This window comes from Sceloporus occidentalis, unplaced genomic scaffold (genome assembly GCF_023333645.1).
Source record: "Sceloporus occidentalis isolate IW3139 unplaced genomic scaffold, rSceOcc1.0.p SCAF_73, whole genome shotgun sequence".
Taxonomy (NCBI): Eukaryota; Metazoa; Chordata; class Lepidosauria; order Squamata; family Phrynosomatidae; genus Sceloporus; species Sceloporus occidentalis.
The window spans coordinates 3,876,851-3,892,569 of NW_028317053.1; the positions used below are offsets into that span (position 1 = coordinate 3,876,851).

The 15,719-nt window shown below is 42.5% G+C and overlaps 1 protein-coding gene across 1 annotated transcript in view; it reads right to left on the bottom strand.

The window, feature by feature from the left end:
* The window catches only part of LOC149286020 (uncharacterized), a 52,840-nt gene extending 42,914 nt beyond the window's left edge, over nt 1-9,926 (bottom strand). Inside the window, exons 1-4 of the mRNA XM_089494530.1 lie at nt 7,763-9,926; nt 5,478-5,592; nt 3,637-3,695; nt 162-220 (exon numbers count right to left, since the gene is read on the bottom strand). Of these exons, the coding sequence (XP_089350656.1) occupies nt 162-220; nt 3,637-3,695; nt 5,478-5,592; nt 7,763-9,926 (2,397 nt within the window). The remainder of the gene's footprint in view (nt 1-161; nt 221-3,636; nt 3,696-5,477; nt 5,593-7,762) is intronic.
* Between the last annotated feature and the right edge of the window lie 5,793 nt (nt 9,927-15,719).

The window sequence follows — 15,719 nt, forward strand, 5'->3', positions numbered from 1 at the left end:
TTTCTAACAGGTTTAGAAAAACATTTCAAATCCCCCTTAAACATATCTATATTCCACTGATTATTCTTGCAAACCTTGGTTTTCTAAAAACAGTTTGCCCTTTCTCTCTAACTGCTTCTGCTGCCATTGGTCTATAATCTGAAAAGACAGAATAGGCTTACCAAATGTATTTCATCACAGTCTTGAACAGCAGAATCATGATGCTTTCTGGATTCTGTCCCTGAAAAGGGGGTGGGTTTGAACATTTTACATAAGATTATCAAAGTTGCACTGATTTGGGAAGACCCAAACAGTAGAACACAGTATGTGCAGAGCAAACTTCTCCGAATTCTTATCCTTTAAATATTTTATTTATTTAATTAATTGATACTTTTCCACCTAAAAAGCCTAAATTTATACTTTTCAACCTAAAAAAATGGGAACAGAAGGTGGTTAGCAATAACAACATCCATATTTTTTTTAAAAAAATACTTATGAGCACAACACAAAAACACCAGTTAAAGACATAGCTATCATACAAATCACTCAGACCCCCCCCCCCCCCACAACAACAGCAAACCAATTTACAGGTGAAAAATATGGCAGAATAAAATGTATTCTAACCCCAAAGCTGCCCAATGTCACTCCATTACCTTGGGCCTTCTGTTGCAAAGCTGGGCAGCTGTATACATATGTGTTCCATTGTGAAGCCTGGCACCACTGACACCATGGTAAGTCTTGTTTTGACTTCAGAGCGAGCAATTCACTCTGAAGTCATGCAATTTTGCCATGGCGGCAGCACCACTGGGCACCACAGTGGGACACATTGTAAACAGCTGCCTGGTGTCACAATGGAGGAAGAGCCAGAGCACAACATGAGTTTTTAAAAACATTCTCTCAGGTCAGGAGGGAGACAACTTCTGCGAGTTCCTGTGACGTGATTTGTAATAACTTCGCAGAGGGCTTTTTCGGTCGCTGCCCCGCAGTCCTGGAACTCTCTCCCTATCGAGCTCCGCTCAGCCCTCTCCCTTGAGTCCTTTAAGAAGAATTTGAAGACCCATTTGTTTCGGCAAGCTTTCCCTACCATGTCTTGAATTGTTATCTGCTCCTGTAATGATGTCTGATCGTGTTTTAGCTAGGGGGTTTTATTGATGTTTTTATTGGTTTTAAGTTAGGAATGAATGATGGCTTTTATGATGTTGTATGGTTTTATCTTGGGGGGTTCCTATGTTATATAATGTATTGTTATTGTTTTTGTTATTATTGTTAACCGCCGTGATCATTGGAACGGCGGTATATAAATAAACCTTCATTCATTCATTCATTCATTCATTTTAAGAGAAGTCACTTCTTTGGTGGTTCAGCACTGAACGGGCCAGATGTTATCCAGACAGTTCACATCGGAACCAGGGATTGGGCTGTGTGTCACCCAGACTCCCCACTGAGAGAATGCAGGGAGAACATTTTATATGGCCTTTGCATACAAGTCCCTAGCCTGCTTTGGCAGGGAGTTCCAGAGAATGTGAGCTGCCACCAAGAAAGTCTTCTCTCACATCCCCAGCTGCCATGCCTTCAGCAGCATTAGGACATAGAGTGATCCTCAAAGATCTTAATGTCCCTCAATTGTTTTTATACTGAAGATTTTCCATGCCAGCCTAGTGAGGTTTTACTGCATATCACTGCAACAAAAATGCCCAAGTCATGTAATGGATTCCTTATAAGACTGTGGAGTTTATCACACTGAGGATTTTTGGAGGGTTTTGGGCTCAGATCTGACATGACTGCGGGCCCACAATGCGAATTCACGTCATAAGGTCAATGTGTTATCAGACATGATTCCTTTCTATGGGTACTCCTTCCATGGTGCTTCCGCAGTGATTCCAAAGTGAATCCTCATTTTGATGAATTCGGGGGGAAAGTGAATTCACAGAATTCTCATTCAAGCTCGCTTCGATTTCACTCCAAATTGATCTGGTGTGGAATGCAACTTTGCTTCCATCCCAGTACACACACACCCCAAACCTCCAAGGTCCCACATTTCCCATGATGCCATACTGCAATTTTGCCCCATTTGCTTCCGGTACTCCCCCCTCTCCCCGCTTCCACTGCTGCCGAGTGGAAATGCTGGGGAAAGGGCATAGAGCTACTGGGGAATGAATGTATTCACGTTTAACGTGAACAGTAGACATGCTGGCGAGGAGGGGGAAAGCGGCAGCTTCTAATGCCCTGAGGAAGGCTGCTTGTGTCACTGGAAAAAAATAAACCATATATTCCAGAGAAAGAGTGCTAGTTTGAGTGCCACAGAGGACAATGTCTCCCATATAATGGCTCCTTGTGTGACAGGAAAAAACGGAGCATATATCCCAGAGAAAGAGTGCTAGTTTGGGTGACACAGGGGACCATATCTCCCATAGAAAAGCTTCTTGTGTCACTGAAAAAAACGAACCATATATCCCAGAGAAAGAGTGCTAGTTTGGCTGACACAGGGGACCATGTCTCCCATAGAATAGCTTCTTGTGTCACTGGAAAAAACGAACCATATATCCCAGAGAAAGAGTTCTAGTTTGGGTGCCACATGGGACCATGTCACCCATAGAATGGCTCCTTGTGTCACTGGAAAAAACACAGCATATATCCCAGAGAAAGAGTGCTAGTTTGGGTGCCAAGACAGACCCGATCTCCCAAAAAAGGGTTCTAGTTTGGGTGCCAAGACGGACCCGATCTCCCAGAAAAAGAATTCTAGTTTGGGTGCCACGATGGACCTGATCTACCAGAAAAATAGTTCTAGTTTGGGTGGCAAGATGGACTCTAAAGCCCATAGAAATGAAGCAATCTTTCACGTGAGAGTAGCATTCAGATCCAAAGGATTTACTTCCAAGTAAACCTGAAGCTTCTACACTGATTATTTTGCAGTGAAAAATAATAATAATAATTACTTAATAATAATAATAAATGGATGGGGTCTCTGACACGGAGGACAGATATAGATGTGGCTGAAATGGATGAGGAGAATGACAGGAGAATAGATGTAGATGTGGCTGAAATGGATGGGGGCTCTGACACAGAGGACCCGTTTGAATTTGGCTGCCAGGGCTGGTAAAATAGAAGGGAGGAAGAAACGTGAAGCAGTCTTTCACATGAGGCTAGCATTCACATGAAAGTGCAACCAGGCTCCCTTCTTAACCCCGGAAGTGCAAAGGTTCAGGATATTTTCAGACCCTCACTGAGCATGCGCAAGGGTCCCAATTCAAATTGTTGAATCCGCATAGTATGTGGTAATACAATGTGCACTCACTCTACTTTGCGTGAATCCGCATCACATGACTTGCCTTGGATTCGATTCCTCCTCGATTCGGAAGGGCGACAGAAAGGCAACCAGGTGTGATAAAACATTCACGTTATAACATCAATTCGCATCCTTCGACCCGCAGTCACCCCTGATCTTAGCTCCAATAACCTCCATGTGATAAACACCAATGTGAATGCAGAGCCTTTTCTCTTGATCAGGCAAATGAATACAGAACAGAGTCCAACCTTCTTCGTGTGTCAGCCGAAAATAGGGGAAACAGAATGGACATAGCATCTTTGACATGGTATTTTTGACAAGGAGGCATCTCAAATTGTGCAAACATGAAGATGGGCATCTCTAGTACTTACAGCTGCTCGTCCTTATTGCCTCCTTGCCTGGTATAGGTGTTTGAACATACTGTGATCTACTACAAGAAAAACAAAAACAAACAAAATAAATGGAAAAACCCAGACAAGAACTATTATAGACCAATGTCAAGAGCATCTGACTAAGGTATTTGGAGACTTAGGGGCTCTACATACAGCCCTGAAGGGGTGACATGCAGCTGCCCCTTCTTCAGCCAGATCAGGCCCGTGGCAACCTCACGCCACGGCCCCAATCCGGCCTGTGGAGGGTACAAAAAGGAGCTGCAAAAAGTGGGTCCTTTTGGCGCCCTCCAAAGGGCACCATAGCTGCTGCAGCACAGCTACAGAGTGCTCCTAGAGGTGCGTCATGATGCTGCACACTGTCTGGAGTGGCACGTGGCATTAGGACGCCCTAGGGGGCAGAGTCAGGCATGCGTTGTCACTTTCAGGCCAGTCTGGATAGCACCATAGTCCCTGTCCTTTCTCATCCTTAGAATCCCCAGATAGCTTTGTTCCAGCTTAGATAAAAACATTCAACAGGTCCACAATTATGACACCTGAAACAGATCACTATTCTTTATGAACCATTTTTTGACAATATAGTTGAAACAATCCCAACAGTGAGAACAGCACAAGTATAATAGTGATCACTGTCAAAATATTTTTGTGGGAAATTACTTTATTTTGAGACAGCAAACTAAAACCACATTTGCTTATTTTTGAAGGATATATATATATATATATATATATAGGGGCAAGAAAGGACATGGCCCATTAAACATGGCATTTTCTTGTAAAAATTAATGGAAGTTTCTGCTTTTTTTTCAATATCACAAAACCAAAAAAGACACCTCTGGTGCAGCTTTTGTAATACACACCTCATATTAGTATAATTAATCAGTTAAAAGTGGGACTGCTTTAACTGACACAAAAGGCCTTTCCCCAAAGTAAAAAGAAACACTTTACTTTAGCTTATGAAAGCACAAAACATGATGAATATTTTAATCATCCTGCTGAACACACCTACACTGGGAGCAGCTGAATAATCATCGAGTTTCACTCCATGGTTTGTTTATGGTCTCTTATTGCTCTGGTTTGTTTCTTTCCCAACAAACCAGAGTCAGAATCCATAGTTTGATTTAGGACTGTTTATGTATTTCATATGTCGCTTTAAAAAAACAGAGAAGCAACTATACTTGGGCAAAGCAACTACAGAGTGAAGCTTCATTGTTGTGTAGCTGTTCCTTCTGCAAGTAGGGGTGATTGGACAGCAAGCTCTGGAGTAGTGCTTATCCATGATAAGTCAGTTCTCATGGATCCCTGGTTTCCAATGACAAGCAAATACTGTATATCTAAAGCCTATCTCAAGGGCAACCTTGTTATTACTTACAGTATGGCATGACTGAGGGAAAGATATACACTGATGCAAACCATTACAAAAACTGCTGTTAGGGGCTCAGGAATCAACCTTACAGTAACTAATTCCCAGTTTGCCTTTTTAACAAATGGTCACACTTATACACAGAGAAAAACATCATAGGCAAGCATTTGCTTTAAGATTTGAGCTATTTTTAAATCTTTGTCGACCAATTAGGGTTATCCAAACCCTGGATTAGGCCTGTGCCCCACAGGTTCCCAAGCCCTTTTGAAGGGCTAGCCTATAGTAAAATACTGTAAAATTCACACTGTAAAACATTCATTCTGTTATCATATGACATTGATACATATTTCCTGCATATGAATAAACTTCACAGTTTTCCTCTTCCATTCAAAATCCAGCACAATGCATGCAATAAAATATAAGATGCCACTGTGTGATAAATAATAAAGCACAAAAAGCAAACCTTGGCTTCACCCCTCCATGTCTGTAAGATGACCATGCAATGCTGGCTCTTGCCCAATGCCGCTTAGGACCAAGTACATTTTTCTCAGTTTTCCTGACCTCAAATACTTCTTTATCTACAAAAGATGTCCACAGAGTGTAGATGTAGCCACAGTTCATTCCATATCTACAAGAGGTCTGAATTAGGTTAATTAGAATCACACACACACACACACACACGAAATCTAATTAATTCCTCACATATGAGATATGCTATTAAATCTCCAATGCTTAAAAAATTAAATGAACTTAAAAGGAGTTGTGGAGATGATGATAGCAGTGATATTAGATGGAAATATTTAAACTATGGATAGAGAATATGTGGAACTCCCATTATCCTCATCACTGACTCTGCTGCCTAGGGCTCAAGGGCATTACCATCCAACAACATACAGACCATATACTCCCTCTGTGACTGGTGTAAGCCTTTTACATCAGTTAATTTCATAGACTAGGTACCACACCACTACTTCTCTGGTCCAAATTACAGTGTTTGTTTGGGTGATCCCATAAGAGACCTCCCACATCACATCTATATTGGTCAGGTAGTAATTAGTACCGTGGGCCCTTAGACTCCACTGGGGTTTGGTTCCAGCTTGCCCCCCCCCCCATGGATACCAAATTCAGTGGATGCTCAAGTCCCATTAAATACAATGGCATAGTAGAATGGTGTTCCTTATATAAAAAGGCAAAAATAGGTCAACTGTACAATGATAAAGCTATTCTGCATCACTGTACATGTGACAAACCATGGTACTACAATGGTGCAGAGCCATTTAGAGGAACCAGCTAGAAATCTACTTCTGGTTTTATAAAATCCTTTGCAACAGGAGTCAAAACAAGATATAAGTAGGCCCCTCCACATTGTTTTAGACAAAATTGCTGCTACTGGAGGTGTCAATAAATTTGCCACCAAATTGTTCCCTAATAGGGGGGCTTCAGAGTCCCTGGAAGTCTTAATGCAGACTGTAAACTGCATGATTGCTACCTCGATGTCATGGATTAGCAAGGAGTTGCTTCAGTGACACAACCTCAAAGGAAACCAATTCTAGGGTGGAAAGTCAACCTCTCAATCTCCACTAACCAATATTGGTTCCATACAGATATTACTACATGGCATGAAACTGTAATGCAGAGAATTATTTAAATGTTGCTAAGTAAAACAGGAACAAAAATTTTAAATTGATAGAAAATGTTTTAAATGTTCTTTCATAATTGTGGATAGCTCCAATTTTAATTTGATCAGTTCCAATGGTTATTGGTAAATGATGAAAATGAGAGTTAAATGCCTGCAGTCATTCTGCTGTTTGGGCAACTACATATTAAAAGCATAGTGACAGATCCATAACTGCTCTTTATTCACTAACACTATATAGTCACAATTGTGATAGCATTGCCACCATTTGAAGTCGAAGGCTTTCATGGCCGGAATCCATAGTTTTTTGTGAAGTTTTCCGGCTATGTGGCCAGGAAGAGTTTATTCCTGACATTTCGCCAGCATCTGTGACTGGCATCCTCATTCTCTGAAGATGCCAGCAACAGATATGGGTGAAATGTCAGGAATAAACTCTTCCAAAACATGGCCATATAGCCTGAAAACCCCACAAAAAACTATTGCCACAACTGTAAATGTCTTCCTAAACCTGCTTTATCAGGCAGCAGGCACACTGAGAGATGGATGTTCATGTGGTGATCAGAGCACAGGATTTTTCCACTCCCCTCCTGCCATTGAGTGAGACTGTGACAATCAGAAGCAAACCCCTGTTCCAAATCCTTGTTGCAGCCTCACTTGCTAGTGACAGGGATGTGTGAAAATGTCACCCTTCTTGTTCCCTGATCAGCAGCAGAACAGACCTCCATATCTCAGAGCAGCTGCTGCTGGAAAAGCAGGCTTCAGACAAGGTTAGGCCTGGCAATGTTACTTAGTTGTGTGTATAACTAAATAGACAATGTAGAATACAGACCCTTATTTGTCTTTTTTAGCTTCTTGTTGTGGTCATTGTTTTTGTTAATAACTTTATTATATTCTATCTTTCCACCAGAACCAGGACTCAAGCCTAAGCTAGTTCTATTCTACTCTGATGCGCATGTGGGGTAGAAAGTGTGCAGCCTATATAAAAGAAAAAAACTACTGCTGATTTCAGCTCATACTCCATTGCTTTAACAATGTTTCTATTTCATTACACTAATTTTAAAAGCTATTCATTTGCATCATAATCTTGTTAGAAAACCTCAGTTTAGATTCACCTTTTGAAACTGGTGGATTTCCTATTTGTCTGTTATTACTCAGTGCACAATTAAACAGATGTTTGGGACTGATACGTGTGAATAAAGCCTTAGATTCTTTTTGTTCAGGATGACTTTGTGATTTTAAAGCCTCGGTCCTTTTATCCTTACGGCAGTTTATTCCAAAAGTTCCAAAATCTTTGTTCATACATTCCTCAGCTTGTTGTTCATACAAACTATTACTCTCATGGGGGCAAAGAATAGAAATCTTTGCTTTTTTAGAAGATTGTTGACAAGAGAATGAATGGTTGCCATCTTCATATTGACGCCTTTTAGACTCATTGAGATAATTCAAATAGAAGTAATATTTAGCCAAAACACTATCATCAGAGTAGGATTTGTCATTCCAAAACAGCTTGTGATGGATGTCAGCTCTTACCTTTGCTCTGACTAACTCCCCAGCACCACTTTTAGTACTTCCTATTGATTTGACAACACCCTCAGAGATATTTTTTTTTACATCACCTTTCAGACATCTTGGGAATGTACTGAACATATGTGCCATGCTTTCATCACTAAAATGGGACGTCAAGTCTAACAAAATGCAGTCACTGTTACTGCACAAGTCAGTACTTTTATAACTGAGATTCAAAGATTCTGAACCCATTTTACAACTACTGTTTTCAGAAGGGCCTGGTGACAAATTCCCACAGAAACTGTTCATTTGCAAAACAGGCTCTTTCCTCTGGAATGTTAATTCAGTTTTCTTTTGGTCTCTGTTGCAGTCATTGCTGTTGTATGTACTCTTGGCTCCATCTTTTCCAGTACGCTTATCCCCTTCAAAACTTTTATCCATCTCTGGTATAGGTCCTGTTTCAGATTCATATCTCTGATCTGTGACTTCTTGTAAAGGCTGAAAATGTAACATTGCATCCCTTGATAGATCTTTTTTCACATCAGACTTGGGATTGAAAAAGATGCTTCTCTTTGTAGCTTCTTCACTGAGGCATTCCACATTATTGATGGTCCCAGTGGAGCCTTCAGGTTTTTCAACCCACCTGAAATCCTTGCATTCATACTCTTTGATCTCAAAGGTTTCTGGATTCCAGCTTTCTTCACTGCTGTCAGATGTTTCTGTATAGCAAAATCTGCCTCTGAGCACTCTTGAGCTGAAAAATTTCCTGTCTGTTGGTCTAAAAAAGCTAGCAGTATCACAAGGGCTTTTGCTTTTCTTGCTCTCCATAGCTGATAAACTATTTGTCTTCACATCTAAGCATTCCTTACATTCCTCATCTGAACTATCATTAAGGGGAGTCCAAAAATAAGTTTCATTTTTCTGTGAGCCTAATGTAGGTACACCTGGCTCATCTCCCTTCTGTGTAATATGAGAGTTTTGGAAATTGTTTTTTATTGCACTTCTGCACATGTAACCATCTACCTCATAGTCTCCCGAAATATAGCTGGAAAATATATCCTTTCCTTCTCTCTCGTGCTTGGCTGTCCAACCAGGACGTAAAATCTTGTTTGGAAGAGATGATGTATTACTGTTGAACAAAGTAAATGGATTCCGTATTTCAGAATGCTCTGGCTTATATTCAGAGGCTACACACTGGCTTAAAAAATCTGAGTGAAATTGCTTTAAATAAAAATTGCCAGCACTCTTATCTATAGCATCCTTGCCTCCGCCCTTTTGAACCATCTTATTTTCCGTATTATGATCCAGGTCAAATTTTCCAGTTTCCTCTATGCAATCCCCAACAGGACATTTATCAAGAAACAATTCAGACCAGGTTCCAACATCTTTGAGCTTCTGTGTTTCAGGAATGCCAACATTCTCACATAAATTATTATCTATATGGGTAATGCTCAAGCATTTTCTATGTGTTAGTTCATCTGTGATACTTGCTTCTCCTTCTGTTCTCAGATATTCCCCTCCCAAGAGTCTCTGAATTTGGTATCTCCTATTTCCTATACTGCTGAGCTCCTCAAAACCCATTTTAGCATCAGCTACTGAATATAATGAGCTGCTTCTGGACTTGCTTGAATTTGAGCAGTTGGGGCTGCAGCCAGATACACTTTTTTCATAGAAAGCTGCATGCTTATGTTGTAAGAACTTCTGGTTCTGAGTACATGATGTGTCAGTTTCAGCAGCAGTCTCAGCAAATACTGATTCTAATAGCGTCATAGATGGATACTCCTTCTGTAGAAAAAAAATATAGACAGATAAAAACTACTCCAGTATTGGCTAACAACATTATTTATTAGCAATATGTTGGGATTCTGCATCTCTATATTCAATAATGATAAATGGGACAGCTGAGATGAGTAATAGTCCTCTGTGCTACATAGGAAGTATTCTGACATAAATTTCATAGTAAAAAAAAAAACATTTAAAAACTTATATCCTTCCTTGTGTGTGTATATGTGCCTTCCAGTCACCTGTCGACTTAAGACGACGCCATGAATTTCGTCAAGTTTTCTTAGGCAAGGAATAATCAGAGGTTCTTTTGCCAGTTCCTTCTACTGAAAAATAGCCCACAGCACCTGTATTGGTTGGCAAACTTCCATCCAGGTGTTAACCAGGGTTGACCCTGGTTAGCTTCCAATATCAGGTGGGATCTGGTGCCTTTGGGGTATTTAGGTTCTCTTCCAAGTTCTACCTGGCTACCAGCCTCTCCCCATGGATTGAGGTGGGGGGAAAACAACAATTAACAGATAAACAACATCAGTTAAAAACACATCCATTAAAAAGGACAAATAAGATGTATACATATTAAAACAATTCACATTTAAAATTCACAATATAAAGCCCTAACTGGAGTAGAACCTTTGAATACATCAGATTTACATAGATGCTAGCTCACCATTTGATGGGGATCCAAGGAGACCAATCTAGGATTGAGATCTTATATATGCCTGAAATGCACTCCCATCTACAACTCCCAATATCCTCAATAAGCACATGTATATATACACACACACCCCTCCATATTTCATTGTTGGCTAGGGATGATGGGGCCTGTAGCCCAAGCACTGTTGGGGGAGGCTGTTTTGGAACTGAGAATCCTTGCTCTTTGAGCCATGAATGAAACCCTTACCCTTCCCCCTTCCACCACATGTGCACCAACATTTCACAGATGAAAACTGGAACAGGTGAGGAAGTCTACTCTTTAAATATATAAGAAAGTTGTACCCAATTCAAGGCCTCTGCCAAAACAGTCAGACCTGCAATGCAACATCCATCTGGGTCTAGGACTATCACTACCATATTAAGAAACTAGTTAGCTAACAAAAACCTGGCACAGACTTGAACAAATCACTAATGGTCACTCTAGAGGTTAAGGCCCAACCACACCTTAGGCTGATGATGCAATTGCTAGGAGAGCTGTGATTTGCACCACAAAGCATGGAAAGGGGGTAAGGCTGAGCCTCCTTAGCTCCACGTCTATGCAGCATTTTGCATTAATGAAAAACCTCTCATCTGCACCAGTGGGAGCTTTTTTTTAATGCCTATTGCTACACTGGGAGACAGGGACTTTTACAAGCATCATGATTGAGAAGGGAAGGCTTGGACTATTCAACTTGAGCCACATAGACAAGAAAGGAAAGTAAGGCTATGGGAAAACAATCAGTTTTATTTATGTCCTGCCTTTCTCCCACCTTTGCTTTCTGTTGGTTCAATGTACACAAACTTTGTTTCATACCCAAATTTATTAAAAAATATAGTATTATGTATAAATGTAGAAATGAAGTTTCTGTTCAGACTAGGGTCCCACCTCCACGATATCTCGTTATGTACGTATATACAAATACAGGTATTCAAAAATACAAAAAAACCAAACAAACCTGAAATCCAAAATGTTTCCAGTCCCAAGGTGGGATCAACCTGTTGTTGTTGTTGTTGTTGTTGTGTGCTTTCTAGCTGTTTCTGACTTACGGAAACTCTAAGGCAAACCTACCATGGGGTTTTCTTGGCAAGATTTATTAAGAAGGGTTTTCCTTTGCCTTCCCCTGAGGCTGAGAGTGTGATTTGCCCAAGGCTTCCTACTGGGGAGTTTATCGCACTGCGTTCTGAGACCGTTCTCATCACGTGATGAGAACGGAACGCATTTGAGTATACCGCACGTATGTGTTCCAATCGGGTTCTCAGAACGCTTAAATGTGTTCCAAATGTGTTCCAGGAGGGTACAGATATGAATGTGTTCCCAGAGAGCTGGAACGGGATGAGAACGTTCCAACAGAGGTGTGTGCGGTATTCTTATGTGTTCTCAAATCCGTTCTCGCATTCCTCCGTCTCCTGATTGGCTGAAAGAATGACAGGCAGGGAGGGAGGCAGGCAGGCGAGCGAGCGACTGCAGTGAGGGAAGCTGTGTGTGTGTGAGGGGGGAAAGAAGGAGGGAGGGAAGGGAGGAAAGTTGGGACAAGTGAGAGAAGAGGAAAGAAGGGAAAGAGAGAGAAAGAGAGAGGGAAACAGGGGGGCCAGAGCAGAGATCAAGAGGGAGAGGGTCTGGCTGCTTCTGCGGGGGGCCTCTAGTGTCATGTCCAGCGGGGCTCCTGTGCTGGCAGCCTGCAGGAGGCAAGGATGGCAGGAATGCCCAGGACCTTCTCCTCCTTCCCTCCAGGAAGGAACCCACAAAAGCTCCTCTGTTTGGAGCAACACACAAAAGCAAGCAAACAACTCCCAGAATTCCATAGCAAAGAGCCAGACAAGAATTAAAGCGGGGAGGGAAGCTCACAGGCCCCACCTGGAATATTGTGTCCAGTTCTGGGCACCACAATTCAAAAAGGAGCGTGTCCAAAGGAGGGCGACTAAAATGGTGAAAGGTCTGGAAACCATGCCCTACAAGGAATGACTTAGGGAGCTGGGGATGTTTAGCCTGGAGAAGAGAAGATTAAGAGGTGATATGATAGCCCTGTTTAAATATTTGAAGGGATGTCACATTGATGAGGGAGCAAGCTTGTTTTCTGCTGCTCCAGAGACTAGGACCCGGAGCAATGGATGCAAGCTCCAGGAAAAGAGATCCCACTTCAATATTAGGAGGAACTTCCTGAGAGTAAGGGCTGTTCGACAGTGGAACACACTCTTTCCTCAGAGTGTAGTGGAGTCTCCTTCCTTGGAGGTCTTTAAGCAGAGGCTGGATGGCCATCTGTTGGGGATGCTTTGATTGTGATTTCCTGCATGGCAGAATGGGGTTGGACTGGATGGCCCTTGTGGTCTCTTCCAACTCTATGTTTCTATGATTCTATGAAGGCACACATTACATGCGCACACACACAGGAGGCAAAAGGCTGACAAGCAGCCAAAATGGGGAACTGGGATGACAGCAGAGGACTCTTCTTTTCTAACCGGTTTAAAGAGCTGCTATGGCTGCCGGGGCTCTGCCCTTGGCCCAGTCCCCTCCCTGGCAACTTGCTTTTCTTCGGCTTGAAGAGACCTGCATGGAGCTCCTCCTTCTTCCCAGCCTTGCAAAGGAGGTTTGGGATGTAACTGGCAAGGCTCATCTCTCCTCATTTCTCTTTCTCCCTGCCTTCCTCCCGATCCCTCCTTCTTCCCTCCCTTCCCTCCCTCCTCCTTTCCCCCCTCTCTCTCTCACACACCCCCCTTCCCTCACTGCAGTCGCTCGCCTGCTTGCTTTCCTGCCTCCCTGCCTGTCATTCTTTCAGCCAATCAGGAGACGGAGGCGGCCTTGGTGGAATATGTTCTCGGAACGGTTTCAGGAATCGCTGTGCGGTAAAATGCAGTTCTGATCACGTTCTGATCACGTTCTAGTTTACTAATGCAGTAATATCTGTTCCAGGAAAGTTCTCATCACGTGATGATAGGAACGTTCTCAGAACGCAGTGCGATAATCTCCTGGGTCTCCATGACTGTGCGGAGATTTAAACTCTGGTCTCCAGAGTTGTAATCCAGAGCTCCAAACACTACACCAAGACGTGTCAATAAAAATATGTATTCATTTTCAGCATACAGCACAGTCTCAAGTTGCCACCTAGAGGAGTAAATTGATTGTACTTCCACTGTAATAGCTTACAGTACTGCTCCTGTGAGAAGGGCAGTCCATGGATGTGAAGTCCAGGAAGAGACAATAGTGTCCAAAGAAAGGAAGCAAGAGATGTCTAGGAGAAGGCAGGAAAGAGATAATGCATGCAGGAACCCTTTTCATTTCCCAGAAGAGCCAAGTGACTCTTGGAAAATGGCTAGATAAATATTGAAGTCATGTACATGTGAAAGCAATGATTAGACTGTTATTAGAACAGTAAAGCACAGATGAAAAACTGTACCAAAATTCCCTAGCAATGTAGCCACTGTATCCAGTTTAACCTCATTTCATGTCTACATGTTACTGTGTGATATTACATGTAATCATGGTATGCCTATTTATTAGATAACGTTTTAGAAAGTTCTGTGCATGTATTCACTTTACTAAGCACAGGACAGAATGTGCAATGTGATACTTTTAGAAACCAATCTCACTGTTGTTTGTTACAAGCATTTCTAATTTTCACAACCAAAAGGAGTGGCCGTGGCCCAGATCCTACATCATGCTTACATAGAGTTAAATGTATACTTGAATAATTACACAGTGGTTGTGCTACTCAACCCTTTTGCTGAATATCAGCATTGCACTTGTGACCATATATCTGTCAATGTCGTTCTCACTGATCCATTAAGCAAGAGAATGTACCGTGATTTTTTTCCCCAAACTGAAGTGGTAAAAAAGGGATACATTTGCACTGATGAACAGTTGCACACCACGCAAGAACGTCCAGCTATAGGGACAATATTCTGTTGGTTAGCCTCAACCAAAAGGAGACCTACAGAACCAATCAGTGGTGACTGCTCACTCCTTTCTCAGTGAGACAGTGAATCCACTACCAGTTTTAGGCCCGGTCCAGACGGGCGCGATAGGGTGCCCTCATCACGTGTGAGGGGCGGTGCTTCTAGATGCCCCTTGCCCCTTGCACGTGATGAGGGCGTCAAAATGGCAGCGCCCAGTACAGATGGGCGCCACCATCATTACGTGACGGACGCCTAGCGTCCACACATCATGGCACCATTGTGATATCGCGAGTGTGCCATTGGCGCACTGTGGCGTCATAATGGCGCTGCAAGAAGAACCTACTTTTTGTGGGTTCTTTTTGGTTTACAGGGAAGTCCCGTGGTCTGGAGGCTGCAGCTTCTCTGCAGACCAAAGCTGGGTGACGGGAGACCGTCCTTTTTGGACGGTCTGTCCTGCGCCTTAGATAGCTTTAAATATGCTGGACCTATATTGGCGATAGGCATTAGAAACTTGGATAACATTGTCCAGAGAGGCCGTTCTCTCTGTCCAACCACCTTCTCATGCTTTAGTGGGAACGGGGGGGGGGGGGTGCTTTTATGTGGCTGCTCTCAGAGTTTGGGGCTCACTCATTAAAGAGGCCAGTCACACTTATCAATTCACTGTTCCTACTACATTTTAAGGCAGCAAATCTCTCTGTGGCCTGTTCCAGACTGCCAAAATAAAGCTGCTTGGGGTCTCTTTGGAGGTATTCTATTTAAATGATGCATGGGTCCTAAGAGTCCGGAGTTCACACCAAAGCCACACTCCATTCCTAAGCACTGGAGTGCAGCTTTGGTGCAGCTTCCGGACACTTAGGATGCACGCATCATTTAAACAGCATACCTCCAAAGAGACCCGAAGCAGCTTTATTTTGGCAGTCTGTAACAGGCCCTGTAGCATTTAAATCTGGTGTGAAGTTCCCAGTCACCATCATTCCAAATCAAAATGGAGGCACCTGAATGGTAGTTGCACAACCCAAATCAATCCAATAGCTTACTCACACTATTGGAGAGGCAGATTGTTGCGGTTCTTAAAAAAAAAACTCTAAGGGATTCGGAGCCAAATGCACCAGTTTAAATGGGCTTTTTGGTCCCACCCCCCCGCAAACTGCACTGAGTAGAATTGGTACAAGTCTGAACTACAGGGAAATAACCCGA